Source organism: Pseudochaenichthys georgianus, chromosome 10 (genome assembly GCF_902827115.2).
Source record: "Pseudochaenichthys georgianus chromosome 10, fPseGeo1.2, whole genome shotgun sequence".
NCBI lineage: Eukaryota > Metazoa > Chordata > Actinopteri > Perciformes > Channichthyidae > Pseudochaenichthys > Pseudochaenichthys georgianus.
In genome coordinates, this window is record NC_047512.1 from 34551514 (window position 1) to 34565310 (window position 13797).

Sequence of the window (13797 nt, forward strand, 5' to 3'; positions counted from 1 at the left end):
CTGCCGCAAACTACAACTGTTTTTCTCTCCTACACAACCATCACTCACAGGATACATGTTCAAGCTTCAATATGAAAATAGAAAATGAGGAAACAAATTCCATAAAGGTGGATGGATCTAGTTTTGTTTGCCCTGCTGGTCACATAATCAAAGACTATTGGAGATATTTGCCGTGCAGTGTGTGTCACCAGAAGCAACTGTCAGCCCTTCACATTGAAGATGAGGACACGGGCACATCCTTCAACAAAGCACACGTTTCACCTGGACAGTCAGAGACAAGTGTTCACACTGGGGCCGGTGGACAGGACAATGGATTCAGCTCTGGCTGCCCTGTTGTATTAACCTCCCAGCTTGCAGTGGAACAACAAGAGAAGATGCTCATCAAACTTCACATTCATCATGATTGAAAAGAAAAAGCATCAGCAGTGCAATGGGAAAAGCACTGCTTTCCTGCTCAACAGAGTGAGGAGCAGGGAAGAAACCACAAAGAGGAGACCAGCTCCAAGACATCAGAGAGTCAACAAAGTCATAAACATCAGACCGAAACACAGGTTGAAGAAATGCTTTCCAACCTCCAGATAGATGGTGTGAACAGTGATGGAGACACAGAGGAGCCTCCTTATGAAGAGGAGTTGGATGACGGAGTGAGTGGAAAAGGCTCCGAAAATATTTTCCAACGTGAGATATGTTCTTCATTGCAAATACAAGTGGACCCTGGATGAAGGAAGGACGGAAAAGGATTGGTCAGCTCTGCGAGCCCCAAATGAAGACCAGTGTCATGGAGAGACCTGTTTGAAGATCCGCCTGCTCCTGGATGCAGCAGCGTAGCATCATGAACATGTATTCTTTCTGTTTCTCTATACTATTTGTCTTTCTCTCCATTTCTATTCCAGGAAGCTGTTGCCTGAAGACTATAGACGATTATTTGTATGGTTAGGATAAAGATAGAGTAGCTCCATTTATATATAATTTAAGTAATTGTGTGTTTACACAGTTCACAATTATAGGGGCCGGAATGTTGGAACTATATATCTCGTTATATTATTTAATAGTTTAACATTTATTTTCTTGCTGTTTATAGTGTTTATTTTTATCAGTTATTTATATGTAGTTAGCGTCATAAGTTAAAGTAGTTTCTATGCTTTTATTTTGAAGGCATGTTTTGGGCACCGGGTGATTAGAGCACCTGGTGTAATTGTATATATTGGAGACAGGTGGAGGTGGGAGCCAGAGCACTAGTAGGCAAATGGTTTTTTACCAGGGTGTTTCAAGCTACCCAAGGGAAAGCCATAGGAAAGGCTAAGGAAAGAGATATAGGAAACCTGTTCATTGTATTTTGTTATAGGAATAAAATGCACAAGGGAGAATCTTGTCTGGACCTGGATCATTGCCCTGCGTAAGATCCGCTAACTAGTGCCTCAGCGGCTATTAAGTTAACTATCTGTTTTAGTTCTATATGATTTTGGCCGCTACAACCATTTATCAATTAAATGTGTTGGGAACACACATAACATAGTGTTGTAATGTGAAAAGGTCAATACATTTCCATTTAAACATGGAATCACCAAGTATTGAGTAGGACAACAGAGTACAGAGGACCACTTTCTTGCTTTATGTTTGATGTGTTTGTCTCTCTCCTCCTCTCTTGCTGAATAAGCCCAGCAGGGATCCAGATAAGAGTCTGTGTTATCTTTCTACCCGCCATCTCTCCTAATCTATTGGTTTTGTCTGAAGCGCTGAAGCGGTTCAAATCTGGCCTTGACTAAGTCAATTATGGCCCTGTTTAAATATAATAGACCATAACGCAGGGTATGCGTTATGGCTGGGCTAGCTTGTGACTGTCAAGTTGCCACAACAGGGGCTTTACCCCGGGTTGTTTAGCCTTCAGTTGTAGGAAAAGACCCTTTAACAAGTCCACTGTTCCTTATTACCGCGTAAGAACATTTCTTTTTTACCATGTTTTTCACTAGCTAAAATATAGCATTACAATTTACATTACAATTTACATTACGGATGCTCCTTGCTAACCAAGCTAGCTAGCTAGCACTTCTGTATAAATGTGCCAGAATATACAAGTTATTTTATCAGTTTAATCCTTAATACATTATGTTGTAATACCCTCTTTTTGATATTACATCTGTAATAATCAGTACACAGTGGTATGAATGAGTCTCAAGAAGAAGAAAATAAGAAGAATTATAATCCAATTAGACACATTCTACTCTATTTGCTACTCTGTGCTTGGACCACGCCCACCCATTGTATTCAATTACCAGCACATAATGCATTCTGTCCTGTTGCCTTGGATCCTGCAACTGCTGTATACTTCATGCTGTGGCTTGTTTACTACAAGTTGTAATATGCATTCTTCATGATGATACTTCCATTTGGAGCCAAGATGGATGGTTGTCAACATGTCCACACACTCTTTCCATGCAGAAAGATGTCCATTCAACTCTCATTGACTTTGCCTTAGTTTGTGTATCTGGGTGTTTTATTGGCAGAAACATACTGTGGAAACTAAAAATACCAATGCTGCTGAAGTGTTTATGATACAGAAGATCCGGTATAACTCCGTCAATGTATGTGGCTCCATACTGTAGCTCGCATTATTTTCCTGTCAATATGAATGAAAAACACTTTAAAGTGCCTCCTCACCTACAACAAACCTTCCCTCCGCTGTGTCTCATCACAATTTGTCCTCTTTTTTCTGTAGCGGGTGCTACATCAAAGCACAGCGGGGTGACTGACAAAAAGGAAATGGTAGTTCCTATCCATATGGTGTCCAGTTACACACACACACACACACACACACACACACACACGCACACACACACACACACACACACACACACACACACACACACACACACACCAGAAGCAGCGAGGGAAACTATCTAACAGCCTATCGTTGGTGGACTGTAGCGGTCGCCCACATAAATGTACGCTTGGCTCTGCTCTGATCACATAATTGCTCTGTGCACACCTCTCCCACACACACACAAACAAAGAAGGAAAGTGCACATCCAGAGAGCATACACTGAAGCACACTTAGGGAGCTCACAAACACACACACACACACACACACACACACACACACACACACCACACACACACACACACACACTTAACATCTGGATATATACAACACCCACATATACGGTCCAATGTTAGATATGACATGAAGTGGGGCAGCTCTCGCCTTCCAGTGTACGCACACACATACACAGCAAACAAAAACTCCCACCAGCTCTCCCACACAGTCAGTATGTCGAGTGTGTGAAAGATAAAGACAGAAAAAGATGGGACTGAGCAAGAAATGCAGCAAAACAACAGAACAGAATTGTGTTGTATTATTTGTACTTGCCGCCTTTTGTCTATTTGTTGTCCAATTCCTGTTGGAGGTTTTGCGTCATAATATTTTATGTGGGTGGCCTCGACGCCATTTTAGCAAATTCCTTTACACCACATCAATAAATCATAGTAAAAGGCTGTTGTTCTGACCTTTGACTTTCTTTTAGAGACAACTTGTCCCTACAAGCAGACATCTTAAAGCTTCTGCAAAACATACTATACTGAACAAAATTTAAATGCAACACTTTTGTTTTTGCTCCCATTTTTCATGAGATGAACTCAAAGATCTAAAACATTTTCTATATACACAAAATAACCATTTCTCTCAAATATTGTTCACAAATCTGAAAAAATCTGTGATAGTGAGCACTTCTCCTTTGCCGAGATAACCCATCCCACCTCACAGGTGTGGCATATCAAGATGCTGATTAGACAGCATGATTATTGCACAGGTGTGCCTTAGGCTGGCCACAATAAAAGGCCACTCTGAAACGTGCAGTTTTGCTTTATTGGGGGGGGTCCGGGGGGGTCCGAAAACCAGTCAGTCAATCTGGTGTGAGTGGTAGGGTTAGGGTTAGGGTAATGTTGTGAATCGAGTGGCCTGTGTTCGTCGTCCATAACATACGCCTGCCCATACCATAACCCCACCACCACCATGGGCCACTCGATTCACAACATTACCCTAACCCTAACCCTACCCCTCACACCAGATACTGACTGGTTTTCGGACCCCCCCAGACCCCCCCAATAAAACAAAACCGCACGTTTCAGAGTGGCCTTTTATTGTGGCCAGCCTAAGGCACACCTGTGCAATAATCATGCTGTCTAATCAGCATCTTGATATGCCACACCTGTGAGGTGGGATGGATTATCTCGGCAAAGGAGAAGTGCTCACGATCACAGATTTTTTCAGATTTGTGAACAATATTTGAGAGAAATGGTTATTTTGTGTATATAGAAAATGTTTTAGATCTTTGAGTTCATCTCATGAAAAATGGGAGCAAAAACAAAAGTGTTGCGTTTATATTTTTGTTCAGTGTATATTTACATTTTTGCTGAACATGAAATTATCATAAATGGGACCCAATACGTTTTCTTTCCACATTACAACTGTTCTGGATCATTAAAGGCCCAATCAAAATGTTATTTATATTTGTACATATATTATAGATGTATAAATATAAATAAAATATATATATTTCTTACCTGAATAAACGTTATCATTCACAACGGAAAGAATACTTTTTTGGATCTTGTGAATTCAAGTTAGATTCCGGCATTTGAAGAAATGTGCTTTTTATCTTTCTTGCTGAGATTTATATAAGGAAAGGGAAACCAATGTCATGTCCCTACAGTAAAATATCTTAGCTAGTTAGCTTAGCTTATCACAAAACACTGGAAAAAAGGGAACATTGATATCCTAGTTAATAGCGTTCCATCTGAAGGTAACACAATTAACCTACCAGCACCTCTAAAGCTTAATATTTAAAAAGACACATGTCATTTATACAAAGTTGCATTAAACTCTTTTGGTTAGGGCATCTCATTTGAAGATGCCCATTGACCGCCTGTTTATTCAGCCGAAATGCAGTGCACTCATTTAAATGACTGATGGGACTACAGTATTTGCTAGAATGTCTGAACACTGCTGCATCCAAATCCATTTATGAAAACAAAGGGGGTTGTGTGATGGACTTTTCCTCCGCTGTCACCAGATTCTGACTCAAATGTTGCTAAATCCTGATTGGTGCACTAGAGTTTGTGATAAGACTACAGTACAACCCACCTTAAACCAGTAATAAGTGAAAACACAGAGAAAATACATGAATACACAACACGCTATGGTTAAATGTGTTACACCTTTGGTCAGACAATAGAGTGATAAGATCCCACCTCACATAGTAAGAAAAACATTGATAAAAATGGTTTTGGGGCCTTTATATATCAGATAGACCTGTGTATTTATTACAGCAGCTTGTTTAAGCCATGGGGTGGTTTTCTCAGGCTGTGTGTGTAATTACAAAAGGATCTTTAAAGCATTGTTATGGTTGCCCTTCAATTCCCTCCATTAAAACATCAGGACCTGCACTCTCACTTAGAGGCAGGCAAAATAGGTATCAGCATTACATTAGAGGAAAATCAATTTATCTGGATTGTTATAATTAGATGACCTGAGTTTGCTAAGAAGTCGGTAAGTCATTTTCTCTGTTTTTATCACTTTCAAGACTTGGCAGTGGTGCATGAAAATGAAATTACAAATGCTGTGGGTGATATTTATAATTACAAAATGTGTAAAACTGCAGATCAAGTATTCAGCGCAGCATGAATGACAATGTGTGAACACAAAGCAGCAATGCGTTTATATCTGTCACACATACTCCACTCACTGTGCAGTCCCATACAAAGTGTTATTGAGACTGCATGCCAAACATCAATAGACCAAATCACTGCCGCTTCGTCGAGCTGATCAGCAAGAAACAACAAATCGATCCCTGATAAAAGACCATCAGTCGGTCTGTCATCAGCAGGATGCTGATACACAAATGGGCTAAACGGCAGCAACAATGACAGCAGCAGTAAGACAGTCAGGCAGTCTTTACACACCCTCAGCAGGAAAAATGAAATGCAAGGAAACAGAAGGACAGCAATCTGAGATCTGTTATGGAGTTTAGAGAGAAGTGGGATAAGAGAAAGGTAGAGTGGTGATGGTGAGAAAGAAAGAAAGAAATATCAAAGTAGAAGTACATATTCCGTTGTGTCACGGCAAGAGGTGTCAATGCATCATGTCATGGGAGAAGACATTTTGGGTTTAGTGTGAGTAAAAAACAATGTGTTGCATAGTCATTGTGTTCGAGAAAAGACTTTCGAGGACAGAAAGTCTCATTTTCAACAAAACGACACAGCTGGGGGTGCGCTCGTAGACAATAAACACAGAGGCTGTTCCTCCTACCTGAGTTCCTCTTGGAGATGTACTTGACATCGTCACAGGCTCCCAAGGCGAGGAGGAGGAGGAGGAGGAAGAGGAGGGATAAAGAAGTCATCTCTCTAGTCTCCCCTGGTACCTTAAGAGAAAATGTGAACGTTTTAGAGAACCATAGCATGTATATTTCTTATTTCCATTGGCAGTATCAGGAGAACATAACCCAAACGGACAGAGATCGTAGATTGAAGTGGACGTGGTTAATGTGATGTCGCCCATTAGTTTGTGGAGTGCCGTTTTGAAGCATTTTTTGGCATTTTGATTGGTCGCAGTTTTGAAGCCATCTGGTTTCTGGAGCCAGATGTGACTTAACAGGGTGAAGCTTAGTACAACCCAATAATGGAAAAGATGAAAAAAGGTGAACAAAATGTTACAATTAACTGTTACTGTTTAAACTCACAAAAAGCTGTGAGGAGTTAAAGTTTCAAGATAGATAGACACCCAAATAACGCTGTGGTAGCAGATTGTCACAAGCTAGCCTCCACTAAAGAATTATCTCTTTTATCTTCCAATACTGAAAATTGAACCATCATTTTACAACATATTATATTGAAGAAGTTAGGATCCAGATATCTGTTAACACAATTACAAGAGACACTATCATAACAGTGTGATGAACATCATACTTCTGTTTTAGTCTTGTTGTGTTTTGACATGATTTCAAGTTGATGTCAAAGTGTCTGTATCTCTCATTCTTTACAAGTTTCAGATGAAAAGAACAAAGTGAGCCCCAAGTGGTGCAGTGCTGTACACATTGAAAAACACTTTATTACAAGTATGGCCATGATAAAAGCACAACACAATTAATATTGATCTGAAATGCAGGTACTCATGCTGCTTTTGAAAATATACATTTTTTCAACTGATTAAATTCACAATACAAAAACTGAATTAGATTCGACCATAGGCCAGGAATTACAAAGGCTGCAGAACGTTTTACACACACACGCAAACAATCACACACACACTCTTTGAGCCAACAATGTGAAATCACACCACACTCCGATTTTTCTTATGCTTTTGTGTACAAACGGCAGTGTATGGTCCCACACAGACACTCACACACACAACCAGGGAGAGATGGAAGAAGCAGATGCCAGCAGTTATTTCATTGTATTTTACACACTCAAAATCTATCTTGACTGCATGTGATTCACATGAGCAGTGGGACAGTCCGTGTTAGATCCTAGTGGGGTGTAGATTTGTGAGCCACAGTCATTTGCCTTTAAAGTAGGACAATGAAATGATGGGATGGGGATCTAAAACTGGAACCAAATTGATGTGAAGAACAAAGCCGAGAGAACAAAAACATAATAAAGGATAGTGTACGATGTTGCAAATAGCAGTTGTAACATCTTTATCTTTTCTGGCTTTAAAGGCATCTGGCCTTTCATCACTTGAAAGGACAGTCATTTTCTTTGTCTGTTAACCTCCTAATGTAGTGTGTCATGCCATCATCTTGATAGTGGCACAGGTGCATCGCAAATCATCGATTCGTTATACAAACAACACCAGCGTAAGGAAATAATTTCTGATTGGTTGAGTGAAGGTCAAAGCATACAACATGCCTATTATCACTTTATTACACAGCACATTTTGAAGAATAATATGGTTTTCAGCATTGATATCTTCATCAATACTTAAACAGCACTGTATTTTGATACAGACATTAAAAAAAATATTATTGAAATATATTGTATATTTGTATTGAATATTTGTATATGATTTTAATTTAAAATGGAGCAACTGTCTCAAAACCCAATCTCTGCCTGTGATCAATTATTCTGATTCTGATGATTCACAGTAAAATAATTAAACACAAGTCGCAGTAAGCCCGAGCGCTCAATACCGTGACACCGAAACCAAAGACGCTAGATGGAAATCAGCCATAGTCAGTCACCTGAGTTGTCCCTTCTTGGTTGCTTATTAAAAGGCCAATGGTCCTCTCTCTTTCAAACTTTAAGTCTCGTCGTATCAGTAAGCAGTATGAGTATCTTTAAAGTATCAGAGCCCTGACATAAAACAGTGGAGCATAATACTTTCATTTAAATTGCATTAATACAAAAGTATTATGCAGTACTGCAGTTTAGTGCTTTTAGTTTGGAGGCTTGGCTGCAAGCTACAGTAAGTTTCTCTTCTTTTCCAGAGCAATACCACATGAGGCCAGCCAAAGCAATACAGCATTACCGAGAAACAGAAACAGAACATATCTGCTTTTAAAAGGTTACTTTCAGCCATTTATAAGTTATTTTACTTTACCAATGGCATTCTCATTGGAAGCCAATATGGAAAGAAGTAAACTAAATAAAGCAGTATTCTGACAAAAATAAATGTGTGATAATAAAGTAAACATAACAAAATAGAAGAAAATGTTTATTGTACATAATTAACGTGTGTTTTGGTGTTTTCCATCAAAAATAAAAAAGTTGCATTAGGAGAAATGATTGAATGAGTTGTGAGAATCTGGTGTAGTTTCAGACCCGGCGTCATGGGCGGGCCCCATGGGGCCGGGCCCGCCCATCCAGGATTTGGGCCCGACCATCCAGGATTTGGGCCCGACCATCCAGGATTTGGGCCCGCTGTTTTAATCAGGGCTGAATACAACATTTTAATTGTTTTATTATTATGTTCAGTGGCGGCGCCAGGGTATACTTGGGTAGGCTACAGCCATACCAATAAATGGCTTTAAAGTAAGCTAAATAAAGTCCGTCAACTCGCGAGGAGTAAATTGCACAGACAGCAGTTAGTAAGATTGATTTCAGCAGTCACTTGTCTGGAAATACCGAAGACTAGAAACGGTTTGAAAACGTTTGTCACGTAGTGATCATCTTCTCAATAGAACATCTTTGATAATGTCTTCTGGCCAATCAGAATCAAGATAACGACGTGGTGTTGTTGCAGGAAGTCCCGACGGAGAATATTTTTGCTGTAGTACATCTCTATTTACATCGATACAACATTACGTGTTGATAGAAATCAACACGTAATTAAATAAGACCCCACGGTTTGATGATTGATAGGTGTGTGGGCTGTCTTTCATTTTGACACACAGAACAATGGGGGCTATCCACCCTTATCCACAATATAAAGTAATTCACAGCCTCGCCTCTTCCCTCTGTGAGGAGCAGCAGGTTCAGCTTTCAGAACAAAGTAACAAAAAACTGAAATGGCATTCATTTTTTTAAATATGTTGTGTAGTAATAGATTTATTTATTTTTCTTCTCAAGAGAGGACCAGAATGTGTATTTTATGTTAGTATTTCAAAAAATCTCCTGGGGGAGAATCTCCCCAGACCCCCCTGCAGGGGTTGGGTTTTCAGCATGTCAGCTCTTTCACAATTCAGTTTTCCCGGGAAATGTAAGTTTCGGAGTGGGCCCGCCCTGGTACATCAAATGCCCGCCCAGAGACGTATGTCTGCCGCCGGGTCTGTGTAGTTTACCACATGGAAACGCTGGGAGAAAAATGCCGTTTAGCCACTAATAGATGTACTGTACGGGGTAACCAGTAACACAATCTAACGCTGTGGTAACTACTTCAGGGTGTATGACTTCTTAAACCCCCTCGGTGCCTAACAAAACAAATCATGAGTCATACAAAATAAGTTGTTATTATTTTGGGATCTAAATAAAGATTGACAACACAAGTCGTGACACTTTAGGACCTTTTGGGTTATGCACACGGTGTGACAGGCACATGGGACCGTCCAGACTTGCACTTGCAATCCAAGCTGTCTTTGTTTTTACTTTGCCCTTCCTTAGCATCACAAGCTGCAGTCAGTCTGCAGACATCACAGGAGAAAACAGGTTGTGTCAGGTTATGGTATACTTTAGCGGAACACGTTAAAATGAGCTGTTGTCTTCAGGTAAAGATAGTGAGGCAGGCGCTCTGACAAGCAACACTGAGACAAATCAAAGCATGAGTCAGTCTTATCAGGTTCTTTTGGAAAAGTCGAAACACAAACAGAAAGAGAATTACCAATGGACTTCGGCATCGAGACCTTGTGTTTTTGAGACATAAACACCTAGAAATAGGAATAGGGTACATCATCAAACCTTGTGAGGAAGCGTATATTTTGCTCTGCCACCTCCACAAGTTGTTCAGGGTCAGCTACAGAATAGAAGCCATGCAACATGGATTCCAAGTGTTGCTAAAAGCAAATAGCAAATAGTTTCTCAAAATATGGTACGCGGGCCAATATTGGCGTCCAAAGGTGATGTGAAATGCATTAATTATTGTTCATTGATTCGCAGTCCTTTTCAATTGGCCATATCTGAATACAGGTGGATTCAGAGCTAACGGAGTTTACTGTCATACATAACTATAATAATTAATAATTGGTTTTGGAATAATGGGTCCAAAACATGTGTTAAGACTTTATATTTTTATAAATAGAACAGTGTATCCTACATTCTGAATGTATCTAAAGAAGTCTAAAAGTACAACAGTCTTTAACAGCTGCGTGGTCTATTAATGTGTTTGTGCTTTTATAGAAACAAATTATAATTTCAGAAAAGGTTAAACTGAGCTTGAAGGCAACTTTCTCTCATAATCAGTGCATTGAAAGCCATGCCCATTAGTTGATCCAGCAGGAATGTGAGTGAGTTCGCTTGAGGTGACCGGTTTCACCATGTAGCGTTTTCCATGGAAGACAAATGTTCTCAAAGCTATAAGGAAGGCACTGAGCAAAGAAAACAGGAGCTGTATGTATTTTATCATGCATAATTTCATAATTCAGTTCACCTTGAGGATACTACAAGTCTTTGTATTGCTCTCAGACACATACTTATTTTTTCATTCACTCTCACAAGCACATTAAGCTGTACTTCTTTCACGCAAGCTTGCTCATAGAGGCTGCAGTCTTCCTCTTACACTCCTTATTCTCAGTAAGGCCTCCTCATCACTAAACACTGAGCTCTCTTTATCTTGTCTTCTCTGTTGGCCCTTCTGCACTGCCTCTCTCACACACACACACACACACACACACACACACACACACACACACACACACACACACACACACACACACACACACACACACACACACACACACACACACACACACACAAAGGTCAGTCTCCCTCTCGCCTCTTTATTCCACACATGAACACTGACACACTTGCGAAGACAGCAGCGGCAGGATATTTGATCCACCATGAATGCAAGAATGGAAATGGAATCTCATGGAATATATTACTGTGGGTACAAGTGTAGAGGTGAAGGGATGCATGGAGGAAATGGTGTTTGAAGGTAACCCTAATGACCTACAGAATAATAATACATACCATAACATAGAAGAGATAGAAAAGGAATAAAGAAAGAGAGTGGACGTACGCTTTGGATGAAAGAGAATCTGAGTGGGTACACACTTATAGAGATGATATAGAGAAAGAGCAGAACAAGCAAAGCTTTCATTCCCTGCTGTTGCATCTGTCCATCTCTGCTAATGATTGTACAACACCAGAGCTCAGGGAGATCTAAGCATGGTCAGATTGTGTATAATGCAGAAACCGTCACACATTACAGACTCTGTTTTAGAGGGCTAAACACGTTTTGCTGCTTCCAACTTCCACACGTTTTGCTTAGCATTTATGGCTTAACTCTTGTCTACTTCTACAATCTGGGAGGTCCCCCTCTAGCCTCACAGGAAGAGTGCCAGGCACTGAAGCAAATTATTTTTGTGTCCTGAACTTGGAATTGTAACTTCCATGTCAGTCTGTGAAACCATTGGACCCAACAATACTTTTCCATTGACTTATATTGGAAAGATAAATACTTTATAATGGTTTTGAGCTAAATCAACAACCCATTACGAACACTTAAAAAGCACTTATTTAAATCAAGGTACCTAAAGTTGTATATTGTGTTAACCCAGGGGTCGGCAACCCGCAGCCCACGGGCCGCATGCGGCCCTTTAAGCCCTCTGCTCTGGCTCCCTTGAGCTTAGACAAAAATAAAAAGGAAATAAAATAAAAGTATTTGTAGGACTATTTATATTTTGTTGCATGGTTGAAAATGTTTCGTATCTTGTATTTTGAGGTGATACTGTGACACATTAAAGGGAAATGGAAACACTTTTCAAACTGCTTTCCATGCGACAATATTACCATTAGGAAATGTATTTATCTAGTCTATTTCCAATGTAAACGATCGAGATACGCGAATTTACTTTTTGAAATACGTGCCTAATGACCATGGGCGCTTCCATTGCTCCGGGACTTTTCCAGTGACGTCACTGATTGGGTACGGCTTCCTGGGCCAAAGCTCAATAACAAACAACATGGCGTGCAATGCACCAGTAGTTTACATTACAAGAAAACGGTCGTCGTCAGGAGTTTATTGTATTGCCCCAGGCTGCACAAATGGATTTTATACAAAGAAGGAAGAAGTACATTTCCATAGGCTGCCACTAAAGGATGAGAAGCTGCTCAAAGTCCAGTCTGGATGCCTGGTTCAATACAAAACATTGGATTTGAAGCCAGGATCTGTTCCCACAATATTCGATTTCTCAACGTATGCAGTCGGGAACACCGACCGTCCCAGCACATCGGCCGCGCAAGACAATGACAGTGTCAACAAACGTGAAGTTCGAGCCACCAAACGAGTTGCTTCAGCTGCCGAGAGAGAGGTAAATATTGCAGCACTACCAGATTACTAGCTCACACATGTATTTACTGACACAGTGTGACCTTATTAATTAACGCAATCGCGTCCAAACTAAATGGTAGCTATTATTATGACGCACAATAGAGAATTGGGGGTGTTCTATAGCTCAACTAATTAAACTGGCATACACACGCTCATCTGTCGAAAACAGCCCTAAAAAGGCTAGTATTGCTATTGATGGATGGTATTGCAGGACCCAGAGCGCACGGAGCACAGAGCGGACAGCAGATAACGGAATTGCAGTTGTATTGCTTATAGATTATCAGAACATTTCAAAGGGGACACAGCCCCATTGGATATTAACCTATGGATTAACTACATCATCGTTTTTATCGTTGTAATGCCATTGAAGACCAGTTTAGACCAGACAATGAGGAAGGTAAGCCGTTAGCCTGGCGTATGTTAGTACCTAGCGCCACTTGTTTTGATGTACGTTTTTGTATCTTCCAGTGTTGAGGTGGGCACCGTTAGATTCTGTGTCTCCTTGCGATCATAAACGATGTGTTGGATGTGCGGCTAGGATAAGTAATAAGGGAGCTATCGGTGCAGTAATAGGTTAGCATTTTCGCTCGGGGCTAATTCAGAGGCTCACTGTTAGCATTGTGTTTTTTTAATTTTTTTATTCCGGATCGTATGCCACTCTATTCGACCGAATCGGTTCATAAGCATAGGCCATGGGATGCCTGGTAACTGTAGATGCTTCCACATCAATGTCATCTCCCGACGAATAGTCAAATTCATCGTTCAAAACGTCGATCTCATTGCAAAATTCCTCCATCGCTGCCATATCTGCTACGTTG

General features: G+C 40.4%; 1 protein-coding gene across 4 annotated transcripts in view; it reads right to left on the reverse strand.

Moving 5' to 3' along the window:
- The window catches only part of il1rapl2 (interleukin 1 receptor accessory protein-like 2), a 630266-nt gene that overhangs the window by 499022 nt on the left and 117447 nt on the right, over positions 1-13797 (reverse strand). For all 4 annotated transcript variants that reach the window (XM_034092584.1, XM_034092583.1, XM_071204669.1 and 1 more), the window contains exon 2: positions 6305-6416. In XM_034092584.1, coding sequence (XP_033948475.1) covers positions 6305-6395 — 91 coding nt within the window. In that variant the 5' untranslated portion in view covers positions 6396-6416. The remainder of the gene's footprint in view (positions 1-6304; positions 6417-13797) is intronic.